We start from the raw sequence: 27,069 nt of genomic DNA, 5'->3' as shown, positions 1-27,069 counted from the left end.
TAATACTGCATATCCCTTGCATATTTAATTAATTGGATTTGTTATAGAATTTAGAGGCTTTTAAATGAAGCAGTTCATATATGTAAAAGTTCAAGGTGTTTTTGACAGTAAAAGCAAGTGAAAAACTAATAAAATTCCACGCTGAAATAGCATTGGTTTGAGCTCTAGCATTTTGTTCCTATCATTCTGCCTAACCTCAGACAATTTAAGCAAGGCACCATGACAGGAGAACATTCTATGCAGTTGGCTTCCCATTAAAGGTCAAAATATGTATACTAGTAGCTAATCCAATTAATTATCCATCACTGTACAAATTTTTGATTTGGCAATTGTACAAATAGGCGTTGTTGAGGAAGCCGTATTTAATCCCTAAACTGTTCTTTTCTGATGAGAGTGTTATATTATCTTCCAGCAATAGTATGGCAGTACATAAGTTATTTGGAGTCACTCTACAAAAATCCATCCCATCCCGTCCTTCCTTCTCCCTCATTAATAATAAATAATACTCACAACCTTACAATTAAATGTTACTTTTAATAGGAAGTAAAAGGGGATGTGCATAATCTTTAGAGATCCAATAACTTGATTGTTCATCTATTTTTTTCCACTTTCTGAACATGTCTTCAAGAGTAAAATGTTTCACAATGCTTTTAAACAGAAGAGAAGGCAAGTTACTGGACAGTCCTTATTAAAGCATACAAATGACAATAGCCTTTAGAGGCCCAGAGATTGAAACTATAAGATTACAAGCATTTAAAGACACCTAGGTTTGAAATACTTGCAGCTGTATTCATCAGATCAGTTTTGACTTTCAACAAAATATAGGTAGGATGCAATCTGATTTCTTCATAAATACTTTCACTAGATTGGAGAGTTTACATTTTCTTCATTGGCAATAAAAAGTGCTCAATTCACAAAAAGGGATACATCAAACCCAAAAACATGCAAAGACAGCTGTTTGCTTTTCTTTTTCAAAAAAAGATTTACTATAACCCAATCTTAAAGTAAGCAGTAATTAGGTTATCTGGCATTTGCTCCAACTGTTTCCTATGTGTATATAGTCACTCTATTTATTATTATTATGAAAGGAGCAAAGGGATAGGGAATAGGAAAAGTTCTCTCAAATCAATGATCCAGAATCTAAAACAATAAGTGGTTTAGATCTAGCACTTCAGCAAGAAATAATGGGCATCCTGCAAAAATTAGATACATCTGAAGCAGCAAAACCCCACCACCTACTATTTTTGGCATATGTTTTTAAAAGTTACTCAAATATATTTTATCTTAAATTTATGAAGCCATCATCCAGTGTTACCATGAAATACAGACTGTTGATTCTAGGTAGTCTTTGCTATTTCCAAGACCAATGTTATTTAAAAAGAAACAAAAGCAGCTAATATTGGGACCTAGTATACTAAAGGAGTGAAAATTGGGGAGGGGGGGGAGCATGAACATATAATTTTATAGAAGGAACTAAATATCTGCAAAAAAAGCTAATTTTTGGTGTATAGTATTTTACATTTTGATCTGCTGCATCTGCTGTTTTAAAACAGATGTGCTTGTCTTTTCCTGTATCCTTTCTATATTTTCCTCTCTTCTCCCAATTCCCACTCCCCTTCCCCCTTACACCAAGTATCATGGATATGAGCCCAAGTATCCCAGACAATCCAGTGAATAGCTAGTGTAAATGCACTGGTGTGATGTGTGAGATTTTAAAAGTCTCTCCTTTTCAATCTTCATCAAAGTTCTGCTGTAGAAGGAAATTGGCTGCCAAATTTTCATTCTTCTCACATGCAAAATATGCTTGTATCACAAGTCCTTCAGGAAATCCTAGGGCCTTTAACTATAGGAAAGAAAAGGCTATTAGAATTCACATTTATAGCATAAGCTTCTTTGTCAAGTATTAAAGTATTAGTATTAATAGACCAAGTATTAAAGATTAGTATTTTAAATGCTAAGTTGGCAATATCAGTCCTGATGCATGACACAATTGTTGCAGATACAAATTTGTTACACTAAAATCTTCATATGGCTAAACTGCATTGAATGGTGAGCCTGAAGCTCTGGTTGACTATGCAAAAATTATTTAAATATATTGATTAAATGTATAAATTTGAAAATCAAGAATAAATAAGTTCATCTTTCAACTAAACCTAAATGTTAACATGAAACAAAATAATGAACTTGGATATATGGCACATATACTTGTAATTGCATATTACAACTAATAGGTATGGGCTACGTATCCTCCTAATTTTAATATTCATTTTCTGGCTTTATTATTTTTATAAGTAACTCAACGCAGTGAACATACAAAGTATCCTTCCTCCTCTTATTTTCCCCACAACCCTCCTGTGAGCTGGATTGGGCTGAGAATGTGTGACTGGTTCAAGGTGGTTTGGCTGGATTTTATGTCTAAGGTAGGACTAGAACTCACAGATTCCTGGTTTCTAGCCTGGTGCCTTAACCACTTTATCTAATGAACACTTCAAATACTGGGGAAAAGAAACCTACTATTATTTATTTTATGAGGAGAGCAGAAGAAATTGAAAAAAATGTGGAGATCATAAATATATGGTCTGTGTTGAATCATAAATTGAATTTATGTGGCCCTATAGCCAAAGGACACATGCAATGTTATACTTTCAGCAACAATCACTCACAGCAAAACCTAAGATTGCTAAGATTAAAAATGTAAAACTCCCAACTGCTAGACGCCCTGAAGCAGCAAACTCTTAACCCTCCAAAGACCATCCTGAAGCCTTAATTTATAACAGGAGAGAATGTCATCATGACGTCTACAAGTAGTTTATGTAGATTTTGGCTATGTTAGGATTACTTAATCTTTGAACTTAAGAAATAGAGAGAAAATTGGGTTTGAGGAAATAATAAATATGTTCAACTCACCCTTTCTATAGCTTCTTTTTCCTGAGGTGTTACTTGAATATAGTTCATGTGACGGCTTCCAGCTTCAGCTACTCCGCCTCCACTTCCACTACCTCCACCACCTCCTTGTCCTGACTCTTGAACAGGTTCATTTAACATCTGAATAAAATGCTCTTGATGTTGGCTTATTTGCTATGGTGCATGGGAGGACAAAAGCAAATAATATACTGAAATAAAGACTGCCTCTCCTGATTACATCTCCCTGTCCCACCAGATCCAGCAGAGAGGACATGCTGCAGGTTCCCTCAGATATGAAGCTTCACCTGGCAGCTCCTAGGTCGCAGGCTTTTCTGGTGTCCCCCCCCCCCTTCTTTATCTAACATTCCCACAAAGTGAGGCTGGCTTCATGTCTTTTAACTTGCTGGATATGTCCCATCAGTCCTGGAGACCCCAAATAACTGGTAAAAAAATTGAGATGACTCCATCTCAATTTAACCCCTGCTCTTCACCTAATATTTTTATTTGTGTTCCTTTTAGAATTTATTTTTTTAATATTGATATTTGTACCTATTATTTGTAACACTGCTGTACGGTGTCCAGAATTACTTGTTTATGAGATGGGCAGATACATAAATATGATAAATATGCATTCCTATTTACCTTAAAATTTATTTCCATTTGAACTACCAGTATAAATGGTAATATATAAGCCAACGAAGACCAAATATTAGTAACAGATATGCCTACATGGTAAATTATTATACTGAGAGACCTTTACAACTCACTTCATTTCAATCATTTTATTTTTTTCCTCACTTGACGTTAGTTTTAAAAAGAACATGAAACTATAGAAGACAACTCGAGAGGATTTAAAAGTCACCTGCAATAACTGAGGATTTTCCCGTCCTATTTGTTGTAATAATGCAGGCAAAAGCGATGGATTCTGCTGAATAATTTGTCTCATCTGCTGGAACTGAGGTTGGTTTCGTAAAAATTCAAGAGGATGTCCTGAGAGAGGAGGCACATTTTGAACAAGATTATAAGCAAAAGGTGAGCCTTTCTCAAAAGCTTTTACAGGACTCATGCTAGAACCTAGTATTAATTTTTACAAGTTACTAATAACAGGAAAGGAAAGATTTGTTAATCTGTCTGCCTATAACAACTTCATGAGAAAATTTATGACAGAATGATATAGAAACCTGAACTGGAAAACCAAAAACCTTTATAAACTTCAATGCAATATTCTACAAATAAACATAAAAGCCCACCACCCTATAAAAAGAACTATTAAGAATAGAGATGTTTGCAGAATTATACAACAACAAAAGTATCTTAAGGGCTGTTTTGCATAACATTTCTCTAGTGCAGGGGTGTCAAATTCGCAGCCCGGATGCGTCATGTCACGTCCTGGCTCTGCCCAGTTTAGCGAAGGCGAAAAAGTTCCGATACATGTGACGCCACAAGTTTGACACCCTGCTTTAGTGAGTCAGACTCAGGCTTGTAGAAAAATCTCTTACCTCCTGTAGAGCTAGTGGTAGTAGTAGTGGTAGTGGTAGTTGCTGCAGCGGCAGCAGCTACTGCTGAAGATGGAGAAGCTCCAGTGCTGGCTGCTTGAGGAGGATCAGCCATACCTTGACTCTCCCTATCTCCAGGGATACCCTAAAATGAACATAATCTTCATGATTTTGATATATCCATGAAGTCTAAGGACTGAGCTTGAATCAAACGAATAATTCTTTACTGTTAATGTTTTTTTTTAAATCTGCCATCTGTTATTACTTCTGTTGAAGTAAGAACATTTAAATATATACATGGACTTAACCCCTGCCACACTGTCTATCATTATAGATTATGAAAGTAATTGTCTAAAACAGTGTTTCTCAAGCTCATCAACTTTCAAATGTGTGGACAGCAACTCCCTGAGTCGCTGGGGAATTCTGGGAGTTGAAGTCCACATATTTTAAAGTTGCTGAGCTTGAGAAACACTAGTCTAAAATACTAAAATCAGATTGAGTAAATCTATTATAGGAGTCTTCCATTCAGAAAGATCTGAATGTGAGAAATTCAAACGAACCTTGAACAGTTTTGCTAAGTGAACAAAAATAGATAAGCTTTTTATACTGATACATATGTATCTCTTACTGTTATTAATGCATTTGCAGTTCAAATGGTCACACACAGAATAGCTGTACTGACAAATTAAAACCAACTTATGTTCAAATTTTCATTAAAAAAATCATTACTAAGTCATTACTGCCTTTTGCCTTCACATCTCACTTTCCCATAAAAAAATCCTGTCATGAAGGAAGAGCAAATCATGAAATAAGAAACATATTTACCATTAAAAGATACTCCACTGCTCTGTCAGGATTATTGAAGCTGGCTCTCAATGCAGCAATTACCTGCTCTCTTTCATACCCCATTGACATAATCTCAGTCACCATGTTTTCATACGACTGGCCTGTCACTTATAAGTTAAAAGAAAAGATATAGATAAGATATATCCAAATTTTGAAGGAAGAAGGGAGAAAATAACCTACTGGCTTATTTTGTCAAGAAAATAACAATACAATAGGGTTTGCATTAGTTATTCATTATAATAATCTGGGTGATATGTTAATTTTCTTCTATTCAAATTCAAATTCAATATATTACTAATAAAATAATTCATCTCTCATTCCAATTTCTTCTTTATCAAAGACATATGTATTAGCTGTAATAATCCATGTCTGATCTTAAATAGTTATACTGAAAAATAGAAATTGATTCCCTAGATAAAAACCAAATTATCTGGGGTTTTTTTCGTTCTGCTGTTTTTATAATAAATCTCCTTTCCTGATTAATCATTCAGTTGAGTTTGTATTATACTGTCAGTATTCTGCACGGTTTTAAAAATAATTAAAAACAGTATCAGAGCATGCAGTTGATCAATAACAGCTGATGACAGGACTGTAATGTTAAAACTAGTTGAAGGAAACACAGGTGACTATGACCTTTAAGAATTCTCAACCATATATAAAAACAGGTTTTTTAAAAAAGGATAAAAGGCCACAATATGCTTCAGCTGTCACACTCCATCATTTCACAGTAATCATCATGGCTCCCATTTATTTTACCAACTCTATTCAGGTCTAATCAGGAATGTTATATAGAAGGGTGGGGAATCTTACTTAGCCTGAGGGCTATATTCTCTCACAGATAACTTTCCAGAGACCAAATGTTAGCAGTAAGCATTGCAGTGCTGTGACAGTCCTCAGGATTATGTTTTCCTGCTGTCCATTATGCCTTTATTTCTTAACTCTTACAATCAAACTTAGCAGCAAGAGACATTTTTCAGATTTTTTTTTATTCAGGGGTATCAAATAAGTTGAACTAACTGGAACCAGTTTAGCAGAAAAAGAAGTGGAATGGAATGGAAGCTGAGAAGACAGCTGATACAGACAGATGGTTCCCCTTATGTTTCATGTTAAAATTGCAGCAGATCTTATCATGATGATTTAAAAAGGAAGTACTCTCAAGTAAATGTTGTAACTGGACTAGCATATTCTAATATAAAAACAAACACCCAGGAACCAGTATTCAAACAGCCTGATTAAAATAGTTCAACCAAATATTTAAAAATGCCCATCCCCTTTACTGCATTACTCAACTGGTATCTGCTTGGAAATAGATTGTATATAAAATGTATAGACATCTGTGCTTACAAAGAGTGATCTTGTTGGATAAACACTGGCAGCTGGGGCAGAAGGCAGTAACACCTGACTGGACTACAATTCAGAACTGCTTCTTTAAATAGATGGCTTTCTCATAAGTAACATCTACTAAAAATGTGTTTTATCACAAGATACCAAACAGTAACAGCTTACAGAAATGATTCAAGTTAGAATAATTTGCAAGTAATTTAGAAAGTCAGAAGGTTTAGCACATAAGTTGAAAATCTATGTAGCTTTTTGGTCTCAGATGGCCACCAGAAATTCCCTTCTAACATTATTACCCAGCCATATTTCACACAGAAATCCAAGACGTATAGGCAATTTGTGGTATGGAAAACAAAAAATATTATTATTTTACTCAATCATCAGGAAATATTTACCAAGTGCACTTGTAGCATCCTCAAAGAGATTTGATCGAGAAGTGTCTCCTATTGTACTGTGGTGGAACAAAACAAACATATTTAATATCTTTCCCATGAGTTAATGTATTTTTCTTATTGAAATTTTGCTAATAAAGAATCCAAAGTAACTTAAGAATTGTATAATAAAAACCAAGTTTCATTGGCATACATTTGATTTTTATCAGAGCTTAAGTTTGGAATCAAGGAGTGACACAAAAGTAAGATATAGAACAGTGCAAGGTACACATTTAGGAGTTACAGTTTACTGAGTTTTACCCATCTCACATTGTGTGAACTTGAGCATGGTTCTTTATTTAAAATAATTACACTTTTATTGTTGTCTACTGAAAAACACTTAGCAGAAACTAATAATACTTTCCAAATTAATACTGACAACAACCCAACTGCTACCATTTCAGGGGGGGAAATTTCATAGCTCATTAAATTGCAAACCACTGAAATACAGATATTGCAGAACCAGATAACAAAACTATTCTCTGGTTTTTACTAGTGGGTCAAGCTGCACAAATATTAGACATCTGGATCAGGACTTTTGTGCCTGAGGTGACCAGATATGATTCAGTTTGCTAAACTGAATAGCTGAGACAAAACAATTCTTTGTGAATACTAACCATCTTGTTATTGAGGGGAGGAGGGAAGAGGGGGAGGGAATATATGCAAGCCAAAGGAGATCTCACATTAATACAGTTCCACCAATTGCCTGACTATCTGTCAACACAAGGTGACATGGGCTTAGCATGTTTACCAGCATACACAGAGCCAGGTGAAGGGGAGTCAGTTGGATCCAGGGGATAATTTACACTGCAATATTGGATAGCATTTCATGGCTTTCTCCTTATGAAATTGTCTCTGGATTCCACTGTTTTTAGTTAAGACAGCAGCCTAGAATTATGTGCTAGAGTTTTTAAGATTTTATTTGTTTAACATGTGGCAAAAATGTTAAAAAGGACATCACAATTACATTCTATTTTTAGATATTAATGCTATATTATTGAATGTTTTTCCGTAGAAAACTGAGAATTGTATGACTGTGAAGTGTACGATTATGAACATTTACAAGTCTAATACATAAACAATTACAATGCTATTCCCACCAGAGCAACTCAAAGTTCCAGTCTCTTAATAATAAATCTCTACCTAACTTAAAATGCAAGCAAGAACCACCAAGTGTACAATGTGGCTTCAACAGCTAAAACTTTACACCACAAAAGCTTTAAAATGATACAGAATATAAAAATACATTTATATGCTTCATTGCCTTTCAATATGAACTCAGATATTTACTGTGTTAAAAAGCCTAAAAATAAAGTTGCTTGCAGACAGTTTTTAATATCCATTGCATTTAGTCTGAATTGAATGAGAAGCAAAATTCTCATTTCCGATGTTCTGCAATACCTTTCTGTAGATGTTGGGCTGGTGGCTGGTGGCGTTTCTACTGGTTTATCTGATGATTTTTCTTCTACAGTGGCACTTACAGGTGCAGACTCACACGCTGCTGCAGCTGGTGTTGAAGCAGTGGGTGCAGGTACTGAAACTTGTGCAGGAGCAGGAGTAGGAGTAGGGACTAGTTTCGGCAGAGCAGCAGGTGTTGTAGAAGTAACCGTAGTGGTAGTATCATTTGACTGCTGTGTTGTAGTTGTAGTTGTAGATGGGGATGGAGATGGAGCGGTTGCTGCTTTGGGCTACAAAGGTGAAGAAGGCAAATTCCTAAATTATGGCTTTCTCTAAGTTCATCTGAAAGTTGCTTCTTTGCTAGAATTTAAATTGTTTCATGTGAATGATGCACAACTTCTCGCATGCATTAACAATAGTTTTCTCCAGTAGAAATAGGTCTGCACTCATAATTCAATGAGTCAACCATCCCTCTGAACATGCTCCTCAAAGCTGTAAATCAGATACAGCATATTGAAGGGCCAGCATAACTTTTCCAAGGCATTTCTAAATTCTTGTACAATATGTACATGCCCTGAAGCCTCAAAGCAGCCACAATAAGCTTTTAATCGGTTGCTTTACCACTTGAAAAAATAAGTACATATTCAGCTTATGATTTCCATAAACCAAATAAGAGAATTCGGCAAGTACATTTAAGTGATTAATAATGGATGTCACAATACAAATGCTAGTATTCGTATTGTATTTCCCACTAGCGTGGGAAGAGAACATTTAGAAATATTTCTAATATAGCAGTATCACAACCTATAATGCAATCTGAATCTCATTTATTATTAAACAGATTAATGGTAAACAAACCACACATATACATATATATGTATTGTGTCATATCTTTAAGGAAAGCATGGTACACACTTGTTCTGTTTGAAATCCTGAGGAATAATCATCTTTCTAATGGGGGTAAATTGAACCAGATGAAGACCATTAGATGCGAGTTGAAGAGTTTTTTTACCTATTACAGAACACATACTTTGCCTGCCACCAATGAAATCTACACTTCATAACATTTATGGAATAGAAACATAGTCCAACAACAAGAAGTTATCAGCAAATTCCAGACAAAAGCTTGTTGATATTTGGGAGGTTGGGAAGGACTAAAAAATGAGGCTTTCATCAATCCATGATCATCAGACAGTGTGTACAAGTGGAGATGCCACCCCATCTTGCTATCCAGTTTTTACTCTTCATAGAAGTACCTATTAGTGTACAATATTTCAGAATGGAACAAAGAACTCCAAGGTAATGACAGGACACTTCTCAATGTCTAATATTAATGTTCATGAGTTTCTGATCGGGAAAGCACAGAGCAAGATGTAAGAATATCAAAATGAAAACCACTTTTCTTCAGGAAGCACAATACCAAAGTGTCCAAAGACCCCCCCTGGATCATCCAAATATAGTTTGTCAACAGATCAAATGAAAGTGGAACTTCTGGCATTAATGGGAAAGGTTATATATTAAAAAGCAGAACACTGCAATAAAATAATTTCATCTCATGAACATTTACAACAAAACACAGAAGCAGACCTGCAACTTCAGAATTTCAACATTTTTCAATAATCAAGGAATAATCAATTCTAAATTATACCAGCATATTCTACAGAATGTTAGATGTATATCCATCAGTCTGACAGGAAATAAATATGAATCATGCAGCATAATGATCCTAAATGCATCAGTAAATTTAGAACACAGCGAAGCCAAATAAATTTCATGTTTTGGTATAACCAATTCAAGTCCCTGACATTAACCAAACTGAAAATGTTCTCAGAGAACCTCAAGTGAGCAATTCATGTAAGACAGCTCAAAAGTATCAATAAGTTCAGGGAGTTCTGCAAATGGGCCCAAATCCCTCCAAGTCTACTGTCTATTGATGAAAAGGTTCAAGAAACATGTGATTGAATCATTACTGATAAAGAGGTAACATGGTGCCATAAACTAATCTCAGTGACTTACAAAAGCAATAAACCAAATATAATCATTAAAAAATATCTAATTTCAAATCATTACATTACACAACTTCTAATATTTATATCCATAGATCTGGGGTGCAGATAATCAACTGGATATTATCTGTATATTCATAAGACTTTGGGTACAGTACTCCAAAGTGTTGAATAATCTCCTAGCAGTCCTAGAAACCTCTAAGGCTAAATAGAACTTTGCTAGCACATCTAGGCTGGGGGCACCTTATACTGGAGATCCCCAGGGTTCAACTTCTCAAACTTATGTAATCCTTCAGAAAGGTTTAGAACCACTGTGCAACAGTCACTTCAATATCCAATTCAGAAGAATAACAAAGTAACAAAAGCTTAAAGATCTTTTAAGACAAGTTCATTTCCTACTTATGTTTTGAGACATAACAGTTTCCATGCCACACTAGGGCCTGAACTCAAATGTTTTGTTGGTGTAGTTGTCTGATATATATATAATTCAAGATAACTGAAAGGATATATGCCCCAGAGTCTTCTTGGCTTCTGAGTGATTTTAGATACTAAATGTTTGCTAACACATCACAGTGATTATCTAATGGATCTTTTAATCCACCTTGGTCAATTTAAAAGATGCTGCTGGGTGGCACTCAATAAAAATTGAGACATTTCTCCACTTTGATATCCTTACCTTCATAATATAACCCCAAGCATAGGTACATATTTGTGTCCAATTAAATTTACTTCGTGTGTTCAGCCATATATTTCCAGCTGCCACTTCTTCAGCTCTTGCAGTTCCTCAGTAAACCAAGGAGCTCTCTAGAACTGGCATACAGGGAGAGGCCAATGAGGGCAATCTTATCAAAAGCTCTCACTGCATTCTTATTGCAGAAGGGGGCCAGGTTCTCAATAGCTCTACCCTTCAGATTGTTGTGAAAATCCAAATACAAGTTTTGAAAGCGAACTGGGTCCATCAAAAGTCCAGAGCGGATTATTCAAATAGATCCAATTACTTTGTGGAGTATCAGTGTACCCCACTGGGTAGGGACATGATCTGTCCATATCAAGAGTTAATGTTAGCTCAATGTATTCAATTACTTTGTGGAGTATCAGTGTACCCCACTGGGTAGGGACATGATCTGTCCATATCAAGAGTTAATGTTAGCTCAATGTATTCAATAAAGACAAAAATAAGTTTTTTGTGTTGGTAATTTAACTAAAATGCATATGAAGATCTGATTATACAGGTAGTCCTTGACTTATGACCAGAATTGAGCCCAAAATTTCTGTTGTTAAGTGAGACATTTGTTAAGTGAATTCTGCCCCATTTTATGTCCTTTCTTGCCACAGTTGTTAAGTGAATCTCTGCAGTTGATAAATTAATAACTTGATTGTTAAATTAATCTGGTTTCCTCATTGACTTTGCTTGTCAGAAGGTCACAAAGGTTAATCACATGATCTTGGGGCACAGCAACAGTTATAAATATGAACCAAATGCCAAGCATATGAATTTTGATCACATGATTATGGGGATGCTGTAAAGGTCGTGACTATGAAAAATGGCTGTGTCACTTTTTCAGTGCTGTTGTAACCTTGAACAGTCACTAAATGAACTGTTGTAAATTGAGGACTACCTATACTGTAGGTCATAACATATAAAAAGTACACAAAGTTCACAAACTTTCACCACTGCAAGACCATTTAGCAGTACCACAAAACAGACTGTATCAAGATTCTTTATTAATCAAGAATATGTCCAGAAAAACAATGAGGTTAACAACCAAACAGAATCTACAAATAAAAGTATAAACAATAACTTACTTTTGTTACCATAACCACCACAAAATTCTTTTCATCAATTTTGTATTCATTAAGAGCAGTATCATCATTAAGTATTTTACCTGGAAAAATAAAAAGATAGTTCATATAATGTCAGCATTTACATTAAATATCTTCATGTAAATGTAATCATTTACTCATTCTATGTAGAAATCTACAGATGGAATCAAATAGCACCAATTATTTAAATCTGGTTAACTATTTAATTATTGAATTCATGTCCTTTTTATTTTGCACAAGCCAGCATTCATTAATGGTCCCTCCTATATTCTTCATAACCATCCTCTGTACAATGCAGTAAGAGAAACTTCAAGCTTCAATTGCTATTATCACATATTAATTAGAAAGGCTTTCCCGGGTAATATTATTTGTACAGTCCTACAGAAATTACTGTTATTGGCCAATTACTCTGACTTCATGCTGTGCCTCTTTGTACACATGACTTATCAGCTAGGATAATTTTAGATACAAATTTAGTGTTCTTTAAGAACTAAATATACAGACTTAGCCTGCCTAACCTATTATAGGCACAGAGCATCTCTCTTTATGTGACCAGCAATTTATCTAATTTCATCTTGCCATACATTAATAAAGACACATGCATTTTTCCACAAGTTTTATCAAAAATAAACAAATTGGTCCAAACCAAATTGAAAAGGACAACATCCCAACTTCAAGAGGTAAAACAACTGTGGCTGCTGGAATAGGTTAAAAAACCTCTTACTATCCAATACTATTTAAAACATCTTATTCCCAGATTATTTTCCTAATTAAATATTCAAAACGCATGTGCTTAATTCTGATTCTGAAAGGGGCATTTCAGGCTCAATACAGGAGGATTAGGGTTTTTTGGTGGGGTGGGGACATATAGGGATTTATTTACAGGAATTATAGGATTCAACACAGAATATATGTTTTACTAAGGATTGATAATTATTTGTGAAAAGTATATTTTCATTGTGCTCTTTGGGAGAATACATGTCAGTTGCTCAGCTCTGTCTTATGTTCAGTGGAAAAAGGGTGTGGAAAAAGTATTTTTGCCACAAATAGCAATAGCATTTAGACTTATATACCGTTTTACAGTGCTTTACAGCCCGCTCTAAGCTGTTTACAGAGTCAGCATATTGCCCCCAACAATCCTCATTTTACCCACCTCAGAAGGATGGAAGGCTTAGTCAACCTTGAGCCTGGTGAGATTTGAACTGAAAAATTGCAGGCAGGCAGCAGGCAGAAGTAGTCTGCAGTACTGCACTCTAACCACTGCACCACCGTGGCTCACAAAGATTGAAAAATGGAGAGATAATTATTATGGCTAAAATAAAATCTAAATTAATGTTAATTGATCCATTCTAAATAATCAAAATTAAAAAATTAGGATTAAATTTTATGTCATTAACTACATATTGCTTCTCCAACCCATCCACACACATTCCCATAAAAATGTCATAATTACATTACCTGCATATATTAATTTTTGGCCGGCTACTGGAAAAGCATCTTTTCCCTTTTCTAATTCAATCTTCTCTTTCAATGCTTTCACCTACAATAAATATTTTTAGTTAAAAGAAGTTCGGTAGCTTTCACATAAATCATTAGGATAATAAACTCTTTATGTTAAAAAATGCCATCAAACACTTGATGTTAACTTAACAGTAAATCAGTTGTAACCTATGGAAAGACTATACTATGCAAGATAAAATTAAGCATCAGAAATGAAGTTTTCCAACTTCAAATCCATACACAATAAGCAAAAAAAATTGTTGCCTTTGAGAATACTATAACATACACATTGCTTAATCCTTAAAGATTGGCATCCCAGTGTTGGAGGAATTTTGTTTGATCTCTACCGTTTTAAAATAAATCACGAAATACCAGGGAACCCTAGTGACCTCTCAAGGAATTGTATAACCTCTATTGAGAAAAGAATTATCCTATTTTTCATAGTATAAGACACACCTTCCCACCCACCCACCCAAAAAGTGGGTGAAAATTTAGGTGTATTTTATAAACCGAATACATGTGTTTTGGGGGCCCCACGCCCTCTGCACACTGCATTTTTGCCGTCCCCAGCCCCCAGAAGCACTCTGCAGTGCTCCACAGCCCATTTTTGCCAAAAACTGGCCATTTGTGGACAAAAATGGGCCATGTGGAAACACTGCAGAGTGCTTCTGGGGGCTGGGAAGGGCAAAAATGAGACGCATAGAGGCCAAAACTATTTTTTTATTGTTTTTTTTCCATAAATTTAGGTGAGTCTAATAGTCCAGTGCGTCTTATAGTCCAAAAAATATGGTATATGATCCCAGAAAGAGGAGTGTGGTGGCTCACGTGCTTAGGACACTGGGTTGGAAGTGAGCAAGCCTACATTCAAGACCCAAGTGCTGCTACATGGTGGGGTGAGCTCTCGCCATTCGCTCCAGCTCCTTGAAAAGGACATGAAAGGAGCCCCACAGATGTATCCCTGGGCAACAGTGATATCACAAGGTAATCCTTTCAACCCAGAAACCCTTAAAATTCCTGACGTAAAAGAATTTTCAGAAAGCTGCAAGTGTTTGTCTCCAAATATTCCAGTTATGATTCCTTCATTTTTCCAGACTCAAACAAAGGGTCTTGTCAGTTTGACAATATTTTGTATGACAGTACTACAAAAAAAGTTGAGTTTTGTTCTATTGGGACACCAAACTGTTGAATTTTGTATTACTGGAATAAAATCCAAATAGAAATATTTTATAAGTAACTTCATCAGTTAACTCTACTAATATTCTATGGAACCCTAGGAATTCTCAAACTTTGTGATACCAAGACCACCTAAAACAATAAATGAATCTGTATGAATCTCCATGAATAAACAAATGGTTTAATTGGAGATAGAAAAGGTAAGAAATAAGCAATAGTCCTGTATTATGATTAATTTTAATAATTACATTTCATTATATTTAAATTTGCAATCACACTGCAGCAGGTTGACACACAAAATCAGAACAAAACGGAACAAGTTTTAACAGTGCTCCCATGTTGCCAGTAGAGAACTGATCGGGTTTTTTATTTCCTTCCTTCTTGTATGATTATACAAATGAGGATGAGGTACTACTACTGCTAATACTACTACTACTACTACTATTACTACTTGAAGGCATCCTGAAAATACCAGGACTGTAAGTTATCTTTTAAAAAAAAATTAAAATCCTATAAACTAAGAAATTGGAATGGTCATCAGGAATTCAATTTAACTAAAAAGAAACATTATCTTTTTAATTAGCAATTTTATTACAAATGAAATACTTGAAATTAAGGCAGGAACTTGGTAAATTGTTTAGTTTATGTTTTATGCATATTTGAAAATGGATCAATAAAACTATTGAGCTTTTAAGGCAGTAATTTACCTTGAACCACACGAGTTCTGTAGAATAAACACATAATTGTGCCTCAAATTCCAGAATGAACAATTGATAAAAATGTGTTCCCAGACACAAATCTTAATTTATAAGTAAAACAAAGGACACTCAACAAGAAAAACTTTCATAGACTATAATATTTGTTGTAATACAATTTAAACCACTCCCCAAATAATGAAGTCACGTAGTTATTAAACTATAGAAAACATGTAGTTTGACATATACAGAAAATATATGTGAACATACATTAGTTGAGAATTATTTGTAATCTGTTAAACAATACTGGGGAAAATTGTACAGAGACATGCTTCACAACAGAAGCTTCTAATAGATCACAATACTCTATTAAACCTGGCATGAAGCATTAAAAATACAACTTCACTACTTGGCCCACTATTTACGATATCTGCTAACATTAACACTGAATGTGAAATCAAGATTGAGGAGATTCAGTTTCATGACATTTAATGAGTAGCTCTGAAAAATTACTAATTCTCAGACTAATATTTCATATATTCATTGTGGCAGAAAAATTATATATGTAACCTTAAAGAAAATTGATCCACTAATCTATATTTCTGATTATAGAGGTAAACCAGAAAGGTTTTTAAAAGTTTTGCTACCAAAGCTAAAATTGCATATATGGTCTATATTCCAAAGCATTTTAAATTAACAACAAAACCCCAGATTTTCTCTCTGAATATTGTGCATAGATATGAGATAAATAAATGCATCAACATTTCAACAAATTTGCTGAAATTAAATTTCCTGGATCTAAATGAAATCCCACTAACTGCAACGTGATTTTGCAATTTGTACAACATTTTGCAAAATGTACTTTCTTGCTGACATTTGCTAGAATTTCAAAAATCACTCTTGGAACAGAAACCCAGGAAGAGAGGAGGTTTGTGGGTATGGGTGTTTGTGTGTAAACATCTTTCTGAAGTTTTTAATTAAGCTGTTTATACACAATTCCAACATTTTAAACAAGCTTGTCCTTGCCCAGACTGTGATACAAGTATGTGAACAAGTCTATGGTTAAACATAGATAAGCTGAATGCAGTAGTAATTTAAAGCATCTGCCAAACTCCAGCTATTGATAAATATGCAATGTAAAATGAATAACATATTAAACCATATGCTTCTGTGCTTAAATAACACAAAGAACTTTGAATAACGTGTTAGCACCAGAAGTCAGACTTAATAGTAGTTGAAATCCCAAAGTGCAGAACAGCTTAAACATCAACCATTGCTTTTCTCATTTTTTCACAAATACAGAATTGCCCACCAGACAACAGAAAAGCTCTATTAGTGAAAACTGGAAAACACTAACACTTCCCAATCATCTTTCCAAAGGAACTCACTTTGGGAAAGAAAAAAATATGCATCAAAGCTATTAAGAATAATAATTTATTAAACTTCTAGACTGTCAGATTTTTATTCACCACAAATTACATAAAAGATAATGATAGAAGAGAACAAGCAAAAATAATAATAAAAGAGAACAGGTGCAATGAAGCAACTGGTCTCATTCTCTCTCCCTGAAGACATGGGTGAAGAGCCAGATCTTCACAGCTCTTTCAAACAACAGCAGAATAGGGGCCATCTGGTTCTCAGGGGGAACTGTGCTCCAAAGGGTAGGCACTGCAACAGATAAAGAGCGCTTCCGGGGTCCTGAGAGATGAGATTGTTTAATCAAAGAAAACTGGAGTGCACCAACCTTGCAACATCAAATCAGCCAAGCAGATGTTATGGGAAACAGGCGGTCCCTTAAGTAACCAGATCCTATACCATAGCTAAGAAATTACCCTCTGCTATTCAGATTTGCCAATAAGCTTTAGCTCCAAAGGTGCCATTTAGTGCATCTAATACAGGTAGTCTTCAATTTACAACCACAATGGAGCCCCCATAATTTCTGTTGTTAAGTGTGAAATATGTTAGGGAGTTTTGTCCAGTTTTACGAATTTTCTTGCCACAGATGTGAAGTGAATCACTGCAGTTGATCAATTAGCAACCTGGTTGTTAAATGAATCTGGCTTCCCCCATTGACTTTGCTTGTCAGAAGGTCGCAAAAGGTGGATGACATGACCTTGGGACACCGCAATGGTCCTAAAACAGGAACCAGTTGCCAAGCCTCTGAATTTTGATCACATGGATCGGTCACAAGGATGCCGCGAAGGTCATAAGTGTGAAAAACAGTCATGAGTCACTTTTTTCAATGTCGCTATAACCTTGTACAATCACTAAACGAACTGTTGTTAGTCGAGGACTACCTGCATATTCCCAGACTCCCCTTGAACAATGTCAGAATAAAATGGCTAAACACTGCAATACTAATAAACCAAAGGATGATTTAACACTATTATCTCGCTCACGAAATTGGGGATAAGATGAAGGAACATCATGAGGACACAGCAGCTGAATGACAGCTTACTAAACGAACCATTACAAGTGGAGGACTACCTGCAATAAAAGACACTTTATTTCTCCCAGATCTCAGCCGAATGTGATTAGGGCAGCATAAATCGGCAGTTTACCTCCAACGCAGGCTCCTCTTACGTACCTTATTTTCGATGCAGTGTCCTTTACCTGTCCGACCAAAGACACCCTTTCATCTTTTAGGAGCGAAAGCTGGCCTACCTCCTTGGCCCACCTATTCACGCAACGCGGCCTATTTGCCAACATACCTCGCGGGGGAAAGGGGGGGAGGGGAAGAGAGCGAGAACGCGCTCGCGGGTCCCACGCGCGTTTTGCATCCCCGCCCTCCTCGGAATAACGCAGAGTCATGGCATAGTTCTATTCCAGGACGCTGCAAGGAGCCACTCGGCGAACTCCTCACTCCAAGCCGCTTCGTTCTGAACGACCAGAGCCACCCGGCCGTTCGCACGCGGGGTTGGGGGACAAGGTGTGTGTGTGTGTGTGTGTGTGTGTGTGTGGTTGGAATGGTGGCGAACGTTGAGTTTAAACGTCACTTCCCACCCGGGGGGGGAGGGAGGTGGATGAGCAGGCGAGGAGACCCGTCCCTTTTCGTCCAAAGTACTCCAAAGCTGCGGCAAGGCCTGGCGCCAAAGAGGAAGCCGCAGCCTCGGGTCGCCAGGGAGGCCTGTGGCGGACGTGCCCGCTTGTCCCTTTTCTCTCCGCAAAGTCCCACGCTTCTCTTCTCTCTCTCCCTTGAGGCCCTTCCACGATTCCGGGGTCCCTCTCACCGTCCCCTTCGCTGACAGGCCCCAACTTTTCGCGGCAGAACTTTGCACATCGCTGCGGAAAATGCGCCTGGGGATCCCGTCCTTCCGAATGTGGGTCTTCCACCCACCAGCGCGCCCCACACACAAAACACAACCAACTTCAACCCGACCTCTCGCCCCTTTTTCCCTCAGGCCGTACGTACCGTCTCGTCGCAGTCGATGTCTATCTTGAAGGTTTGCTGCTGCAGGGTCTTCAGAGTGATTTGCATGGCGGCGGCTGGCCTCTAGGTTCCAGTGGAACCTAACCCCCCCTGCAGCTGCCTCAAGACTGGGTGGCGGCAGCGACAGTTTCTCCCCCCACCCCCCCGGATCTTCTCAGTGCTCTCCGGCCTAGCTTGGCTTAGGCTACGGTGAGAGAAAGGGGGAGGGGCCGGGGGAGGGGCCAAGCAGGAGCAAATACCGTATTCTCGCGCACCGAGTGGGCGTTAATCCACTTCTCGCGCTCCGCTCGCGGCCCAAAGGCAACGGCTGCTCCCGCCGCCGACGTGACGGCAATGACGCAACCGCCTCATGACCTCCCGCCCAAGCCCCAGGTGAAAGGCTTGAAAAGAGTGCGGAGTGCGCAAGAGCGAGCAAGAATATACGACCTCTATCCCCTCCCATTCCCCAGTGCAGGGGAAGAACTGCGCACGCACGAAAATGAGTTTCGGCACAGCGGGATGGAGGTGGGGGGGTTGGGGGAAACGGCGACTGAGGGAAGTTGCTCCCCTCGTTGAGGCGGCTTGGCGCAAGAGAAGCGGGAAGGCGGCCGGCGGTGAGGCGAGGAAAACGTTTTGTCATCATCCGGTTCCAAATAATCTTGCTGGGCTTTCTGATTGAATTCCTATCCTCTGAAGCTCAGTGTGAATGGAGATTAACCATCCCTTTATATCTTCATTGCTACCAATTGTGAGCTTCCTTGTCTTTAGGAATCTGGGAATCAGTTTTCTTTAGAACCCTTCATTAATAAAACCACTAATATCTGAAGCTTTTTATGTAATGTACATTCATAGATTACACTGGTTCTTAGCTATAGAGACAACAGAGCAGCTGTTTGTCTTGTTTATCTTATATTTGGATGATTGGAATAGACTGTTGACTGTTGGAACAGTACTAACCTAATAATTCTCTCTGGTCCATCATCCAGTACAATTGTAGACCTCCCTGAATATTGGAGTAGCAGTTTACATGCCAGAGTACTTAGTGACTTAGAATATTGGCTTGCATTTTACGTGCCTTGCACTTGACCAGATCATCTAGGAGAGCCAGCTGGGAACTCAGCATAGATAGCTTAAAGCTTTTCCCATCTAGTGCCAATCCTTTGGAATCAGCTTCCACCAAAATTATACCCTATGCCTGGAATGTGGTTTGCACAGTTGAAAACATACATTTAAAGCATTTTTAATTAACTTTTGTAAAGATGGATTAAAAATTAATTTTATGCAGCATATATTGTTATAGTGCCTTCCATCTGGAATGTAATTCCCTCTGAGATCCAGGTGGTTCCCAGGGGCTTCAAGACTTGGCTGTTCTCTCAGGCCTTGGGTGAGGTGGTCTGAGCCCATTGAGGTTTCTGTGATTTTTACTTGGTCAGATTTGCCATCTTGTTCTTTATTTTGTCCTTTTACCATGGCTTTTGTTGATTTTTGTCTTTTTGAATTTTTATTTTATTCCTTTTTTTCATATTATGAGCCTCCCAAAGTCAACCTGAAGTTGGGCAATACCTAATCATTACAGTAAAATGAATGAAATTAAATTACAGGTTATAATTATTTTATTGTTTTGACTTTTCAGGTTACCGATGTTCTATATTTTAATTATGGTTTTGAATTGGATTATACCAATACTGATGTACTTTATTTTGTACTACCGGTAGCTGTACACATACAAAAAAAACCCTTTTGAGATTTCACAGTTTGAAAAAATATTTCCATCTTAGTGCAGATTCCAAAATGGGAGTACTGTGAGTTAAAAATAGTTTTGCTGATCCCAGACTACATTAATATATCTGCTTTCATATTATAAATTCATTGTCAGGAATTTGTGATGAGCCACTTTGGTATAATGGATTAGCTTTTGCCTCTCCCATAGGCACATAATGTGGTCAAATGACTGAGCCTGTCATTCTCAGCCTAATCCACCTCCTTTTATTTATTTTATTTTTATTATTACTATTGTGAAAAAAAATCAGGTATGCCACCTTGAATTGTATACAATAAATGTAGGAGATAATGATAATAATATATACCAGTAATTTTCTTTCCACTGTTCCCACAATTTTTATGAAATCTATCTCCTGCCTCATTTAAACTGGAAGGATAGTACTCAGCATTCAATTAATTCCATACTAAAAGATAAATAAGCATTCTATCTGTAAATGTAATGCACAGTTAAATTAAATAAAAGTTATTAAAAACCATCTATTGAATTTCCTTGATCCAGAGAAGAAAATGTAGCATCCAGGAAAACTTGCACATTCTGCTGTAAAGAGAAAGGCCAAAAACCAATTCCCTCTTTTAGATCACAGTGTTGAGTGTATCATATGGCAGTGTTAAGTATATTAAATGACTACATTTAAGGTAAGCATTTGGTCACAACCTAGTCTATGCCACTCCAGGTCATCTGGTAAAGTATTGGAGATTGTGTTATCTCTTGGAACTCGTGAGCTTTTCTGATCACAAAAACAAAAGGCAAGAGAGACTGAAGGAGAAGGGTCTTCACAGAGGGTCCTTGTGTCTATTTTTCTCCAGGCACATTGTTAGTATTTTTTTTCTGTATGTTTAAAAAACAAAGGAAACTTCCTCTCTCTCTCTCGTACTTCCTTCTCTTCCAGAAATACTTCAGACAGAAGTGAAGTTAGATTTACTGTTACCTGGGTTTAGCCTGTAATCTGTATCCAAGACAACTGTATTATTTTTAATTCTAATTGAGTGTTCTGCAGCGTAATTGCTCAATATTCTTTCAACTCTGTGCTTATATTTAGAAGCACATCCTCCAGCAAAAACTCTTGATGATTCAAATCTCCAAAATAAATTCATTCCAGTTCTTTGCTATTTTAGATTACATATTCAGAATAGTATTCTGAACATTGTTCTATATTAAATATTGCAATCTGAAAACAGTAAGATTGCTTGAATTGGTCATATGCCATGTGGTTGTAAGATAAATCTTTTCCATTACAAAGATGGGGAATCTATGGTGCCAGATGTTATTGAATAACAGTGCCCAAGCAATCTTAGCAGGGTCATAGGCTACGGGTGATGGGAACTGAACAATGACTTCACATTCTACAGATACATTTCACTGTGCCTAAGAGCTTGTAGTTTACTCTGACTAGAATTTCATCTTTCTTTTTTCATATAATTGTTGTCATTAATTTAGGGAATTTATTCTCAGAAACTGTTGAAACTATCATCAACGTGGAGAGATTTAAAGGAGTAGTGGGCATATTCACGGGCATAAGGCTGTTAGAAGTTTATCATCATGATAACTCTATTAATTCTACTATCAGATTAATTTTCTGGAACACATGAAATGAATGGGCTGTTTCCCTAATATCCTGGTTCTTGATTTCTCAGAGGCAACTAATTAGAAACTCTGAGACCGGAAAAACTACCAAATATTTACAATAGGGTGTATTAGCGTTAACTTGTGTTGTATTTTATAGAGGGCAGTTGCTATCAATTTATGCTGGCTCCTGGGGCAGAACCAGATCCAGTTCAGTTTTGACCAAAATAGGTGGTTCTTCCGTTATTGATACTATAATTTATGTCAACAGCGCATCTCAACTCAATCAAATTTATGCACAAATCTATTTCATGCAGCGGTATCTACAGCAACAATCATTGGTTTCAAGATATCATGCACGACCAATCAAAGCCTTGTCTTTTTTTAAATGTACGCAATGCATGCTTTAAAAGGGACAGAGTTTCATTACCTGGTTATATGAGTACACTATTTTGAAGCCAATGTCTATCATTATAGAAGTTTTTATGGTGAGGCCTATCATCAAGTTCTGTTTGCCCCTGCCATTATTCTTATAAAGACATCTACAATTTATATTTCAGATACTTAGGACCTAGGGGGTCAAGTGGGCTTGTTTCTAACGTACCTACCTCCCAGCTGTGTTACAACAGCCCTGCCTGCGCTCTTGAGTCAGTAGCCGGACTGCCAGTTGAGTTCCTCAGACTGATAGTACTGGGGGATTTCAACCTGCCATCTCTTGGCGAATGCTCGGATGGAGCGCAGGAGTTCATGGCTTCCATGACAACCATGGACTTGACCCAGGTAATTCAGGGTCTGACTCATATAGTGGGTCACACACTCGACCTCGTGTTTCTTTACGGGCAGTGGAGATGTGATCTGGAACAGAAGGGCATAGAGATCTCACCCTTGTCATGGTCAGATCACTTCCTACCGAGGCTTGACTTTCGGAAACTACTCCCCCACTGCAGGGAGGGGGAGCCGATTAAGTGGTTCCGCCCCAGGTGCCTGATGGACCCTTCGGGATTTCAGATGGCACTTGGAGAGATACCTGACTCCCTTGCATACAACCCAGCAGAGTCCTTGGTCACTGCTTGGAATATAGTGGCGGCTGAGGCACTGCACCGGATTGCGCCTTCGCGGCCTCTCCGCGGCAGTGGATCCAGGAGGGCTCCTTGGTTTACCGAGGAACTCCGGGAGATGAAGCACCAAAAGAGACGGCTAGAGCGACGTTGGAGGGCTAGTAACTCCGAATTTGACCGAACACAACTAAGAGCCTTTATTAGGACTTATTTAGTGGCGATACGGGCAGCAAAATGTGCTCATTTTTCCGCTCTTATTGTGTCTGCAGAATCTCGCCTGGCCACCCTGTTTCGGATAACCCGCTCCCTCCTGAAAGGGAGGGATGCGGGAGAACCCTTACAGGGTAGAGCTGAGGAATTTGTTCAGTTTCTGTCGGACAAAGTCACTCGAATTCGGACGGACCTGGACTCCACTTGGACAGTTCCTGCGGAGATGCCGGGGGAGGGCCTTGATCAGACTTTGTGGAGCGAGTTTCAGCTTGTCGCTCCTGAGGAAGTGGACAAGGAAGGCCATGGAAGCGGTGAGTGCCTCTACCTGCCTACTCGACCAACAGGGAGGTAACAGGAGGCTGGCTCCAGATGATTGTTAACGCCTCTCTACGGGAGGGATATTTCCCGCACCCACTGAAGGATGCGGTGGTGAGACCCCTCCTTAAGAAGCCTTCTCTGGACCCAGCTATCATTAACAACTATCGTCCAGTCTCCAACCTCCCTTTTGTATGGAAGGTTGTTGAGAAGGTGGTGGCCTTTCAACTCCGATGGTCCTTGGATGAAACAGATTATCTAGACCCTTTTCAGTCGGGTTTCAGGCCTGGTTACGGCACTGAAACTGCTTTGGTCGCGCTGATCGATGATCTCTGGCGGGCCAGGGATAGAGGACATTCCTCTATCCTGGTGCTTCTTGACCTCTCAGCGGCCTTCGATACCATCGACCATGGTATCCTTCTGCGACGGTTGCAGGAGGTGGGAGTGGGAGGCACCGTTCTTTGGTGGTTCTCCTACCTCTCGGACAGGTCGCAGTCGGTGTTGGTTGGAGGACAGAGGTCAACCCTTAGGCCCCTTAAATACGGGGTGCCGCAGGGCTCGGTCCTGTCCCCCCTCCTATTTAACATCTACATGAAGCCGCTGGGTGAGATCATACGCAGGCACGGGATCAAATACCATCAGTATGCGGATGATACTCAATTGTATCTCTCGGCCCAGTGCCAACTCAGCGAAGTGGTGGAAGTGATGTGCCAGTGCCTGGAGGCTGGATGGGAGCGAATAAGCTTGCACTCAATCCAGACAAGACCGAGTGGCTATTGATATTGCCTCCCAAGGATAGTCCAGATATTCCATCCCTTAGCCTGGGGGGGTGAAATCCTACATCCCTCAGAGAGGGTCTGCAACTTGGGTGTCCTCCTGGATTCGCAGCTGACATTAGAACATCATTTGTCAGCTGTGACCAGGGGGGCTTTTGCCCAGGATCGCCTGGTGCACCAGTTGCGGCCCTACCTGGACTGGGAGGCACTTCGAATGGTCACTCATGCCCTCGTCACCTCTAGGCTCGATTACTGTAATGCGCTTTACATGGGGCTGCCCTTGAAAAGTGTTCGGAGACTACAGTTAGTCCAGAACGCAGCCGCGCGAGCGATTTTAGGTGTACCTAGATACACCCATATTACACCTATCCTCCGCGAGCTGCACTGGCTTCCGATCAGTCTCCGCACACACTTCAAGGTGCTGGTCATCACCTTTAAAGCCCTACATAGCCTAGGACCTGGATATCTGAGAGACTGCCTCTTGCCACATACCTCCCAACGGCTGATAAGGACTCACAGACTGGGCCTTCTCCGGGTGCCGTCAACCGGACAATGCCGGCTGGCGGCTCCTTGGAGGAGGGCCTTCTCTGGAGCTGCTCCGACCTTGTGGAACAACCTACCTGTAGAGATCCGGACCCTCCCCACTCTCTTGACCTTCCAAAAAGCCACTAAAACCTGGCTATTCCGGCAGGTCTGGGGCTGTTGACTTCATGAATGAGGTCCAGCACCACCCAGATTGAGTGTATGGTGCGTTGTTTTTAAATTGTTTCTTTTTAAATTGTTTCTTTATTTTAACTCCTTATATTAACTTGTTTCTATAAGCTGCCCGGAGTCCTACGGGATTGGGCGGCATATAAATTTATTAAAAGTTAAAGTTAAGTTAAAGTTATATTTCAGATACTTAGTTTTTGAGCACTTATCACCTCTTCCTGTGTTATTGTCTCACCCAATTTTAGACAGACAATTCATGCAGGGAAGGGTGTTACTCTCCTTTAACTACATAGTTATTGGTCACTTTAAAAAACCTTTGGCCAAAAGGGCTCTGGGAATGAATAAGCACTATGCAAATTCAACAGTTCTCAAAATTTGGAGTCAGCGTCTCCTCACACTCACATATTCTTGATCTAGGAAAGAAAGTAATAAATGTATCAAAATTTTTGAATTTAGTTCTATAAATCCTTCTTATATGTATGAATTTTCCATAGAGTTCTCACTCCCAAAATGCTCTATACTGGAAATTCAGAATTGGTTAATTTATATAACCTACTTTTTAAACTTAGAGCCAAAAGATACGTGACTTACCTGCTGCCTGTTTCCCCCTGTATTTTACAGTAGTAGAAAAGGAAAAAGTAAATTAGCAAGTAAATTTGTTTTGGACTTTAATAAGTAGCTAGTAAGTTTCAGATTGATATAAGTATCAGATATTGGCTACAAAAATCTAGATGATCACTAGGGGGCAAGCAAGAATTGGTTTCTTTTATCTCTTTGCTGCTCTGTAGTGGTTGTCTAGATTTTTTAAGGCCAGATCCAATAGCTCTACCTTGGAGAGTTACAACTTCAGCAGGTCTGCTCCAGCCCTTACTGTATCTCAGCAGAAATTTCGAGTGTTTTGATTTATCAACTAATTATATGCACATACATTCTAATTACTAATTGCATCGTTGTATAACAAACAAGCAAACAAAGCATTTTGTAGAAGTCTTCATTGTTACAGGTGATAGGGCAAAAAATGAAAGAAGCAAAAGATTGGCTTATTTGGGAGGGGGTCTATTTAGTTACAGGTTTAAGATAGAATGGGAAACAGGCTGCAGACAGTAATAGAAGTTTGTGGGGCTCATAAGGTGTTTTAGGTTGTATCCAGGGCTCTTCTAAGGACACTAGAATACAGAAAAAAATAAATCAACAGTTAATTCAGCAGTAATTTGGAACTCTGCCTTGTGTAGATTTCCTAATGTAGGCATCGGAGACAAAATAGACCAATTGTATAATGATAGAGCTGGAAATAATTTTACCTGCAGATAGTTTCTAAAATTCATCAGAAGCCAAAATCAGTAGGTTTACCTATTAGGAGGGTGTACCCTCTGAGAATACTGTCCCAGCTTCCAAATGTCAAAGGAAGTTTTTTAGTTGCATCCCAAATTTTCCAACTAAACCTAATATTTAACCCTGTAGGTGGCAGTAGCTACCTCAGAAAGTCAGATTCAAGTTTATCCCTCTGAACCTTTTTCTAAATTAATGGTTCTGGAGCAGCTGCATCAGGGGTGATGGCTAAAAAGTTCTAGCTTGATATAGTGTGCGGAATTGATAGACACATTTCACCAGCAATGTTAGAATATATTAATAA

General features: G+C 38.3%; 1 protein-coding gene across 1 annotated transcript; it reads right to left on the bottom strand.

Moving 5' to 3' along the window:
• Positions 1–625: 625 nt before the first annotated feature.
• On the bottom strand, positions 626–19,356 carry RAD23B (RAD23 homolog B, nucleotide excision repair protein). Its single transcript, XM_032212946.1, has 10 exons — positions 19,024–19,356; positions 13,702–13,783; positions 12,226–12,305; positions 8,417–8,703; positions 6,980–7,035; positions 5,226–5,353; positions 4,404–4,545; positions 3,767–3,894; positions 2,908–3,078; positions 626–1,843 (listed from the first exon to the last, which is right to left on the bottom strand). The coding sequence occupies exons 1-10, from the start codon at positions 19,087–19,089 to the stop codon at positions 1,730–1,732; spliced, it is 1,254 nt and encodes a 417-aa protein (XP_032068837.1). The 5' UTR covers positions 19,090–19,356; the 3' UTR covers positions 626–1,729.
• Between the last annotated feature and the right edge of the window lie 7,713 nt (positions 19,357–27,069).

The sequence above is a fragment of the Thamnophis elegans genome, chromosome 3 (genome assembly GCF_009769535.1).
Source record: "Thamnophis elegans isolate rThaEle1 chromosome 3, rThaEle1.pri, whole genome shotgun sequence".
Classification (NCBI taxonomy): Eukaryota; Metazoa; Chordata; class Lepidosauria; order Squamata; family Colubridae; genus Thamnophis; species Thamnophis elegans.
The sequence above is the reverse complement of the archived record's forward strand: the minus strand, read 5'-3'. Positions and strand labels throughout refer to the sequence as shown.

Bases quoted from the DNA above. Each gene is read 5' to 3' on its own strand.
- RAD23B (XM_032212946.1), bottom strand. From the start codon at position 19,089: ATGCAAATCACTCTGAAGACCCTGCAGCAGCAAACCTTCAAGATAGAC. The intron at 13,784-19,023 runs GTACGTACGGCC...TATTTATTGTAG, and splicing joins ACATCGACTGCGACGAGACG to GTGAAAGCATTGAAAGAGAA. The intron at 5,354-6,979 runs GTAAATATTTCC...TTAACTTATAAG, and splicing joins GGATGCTACAAGTGCACTTG to TGACAGGCCAGTCGTATGAA.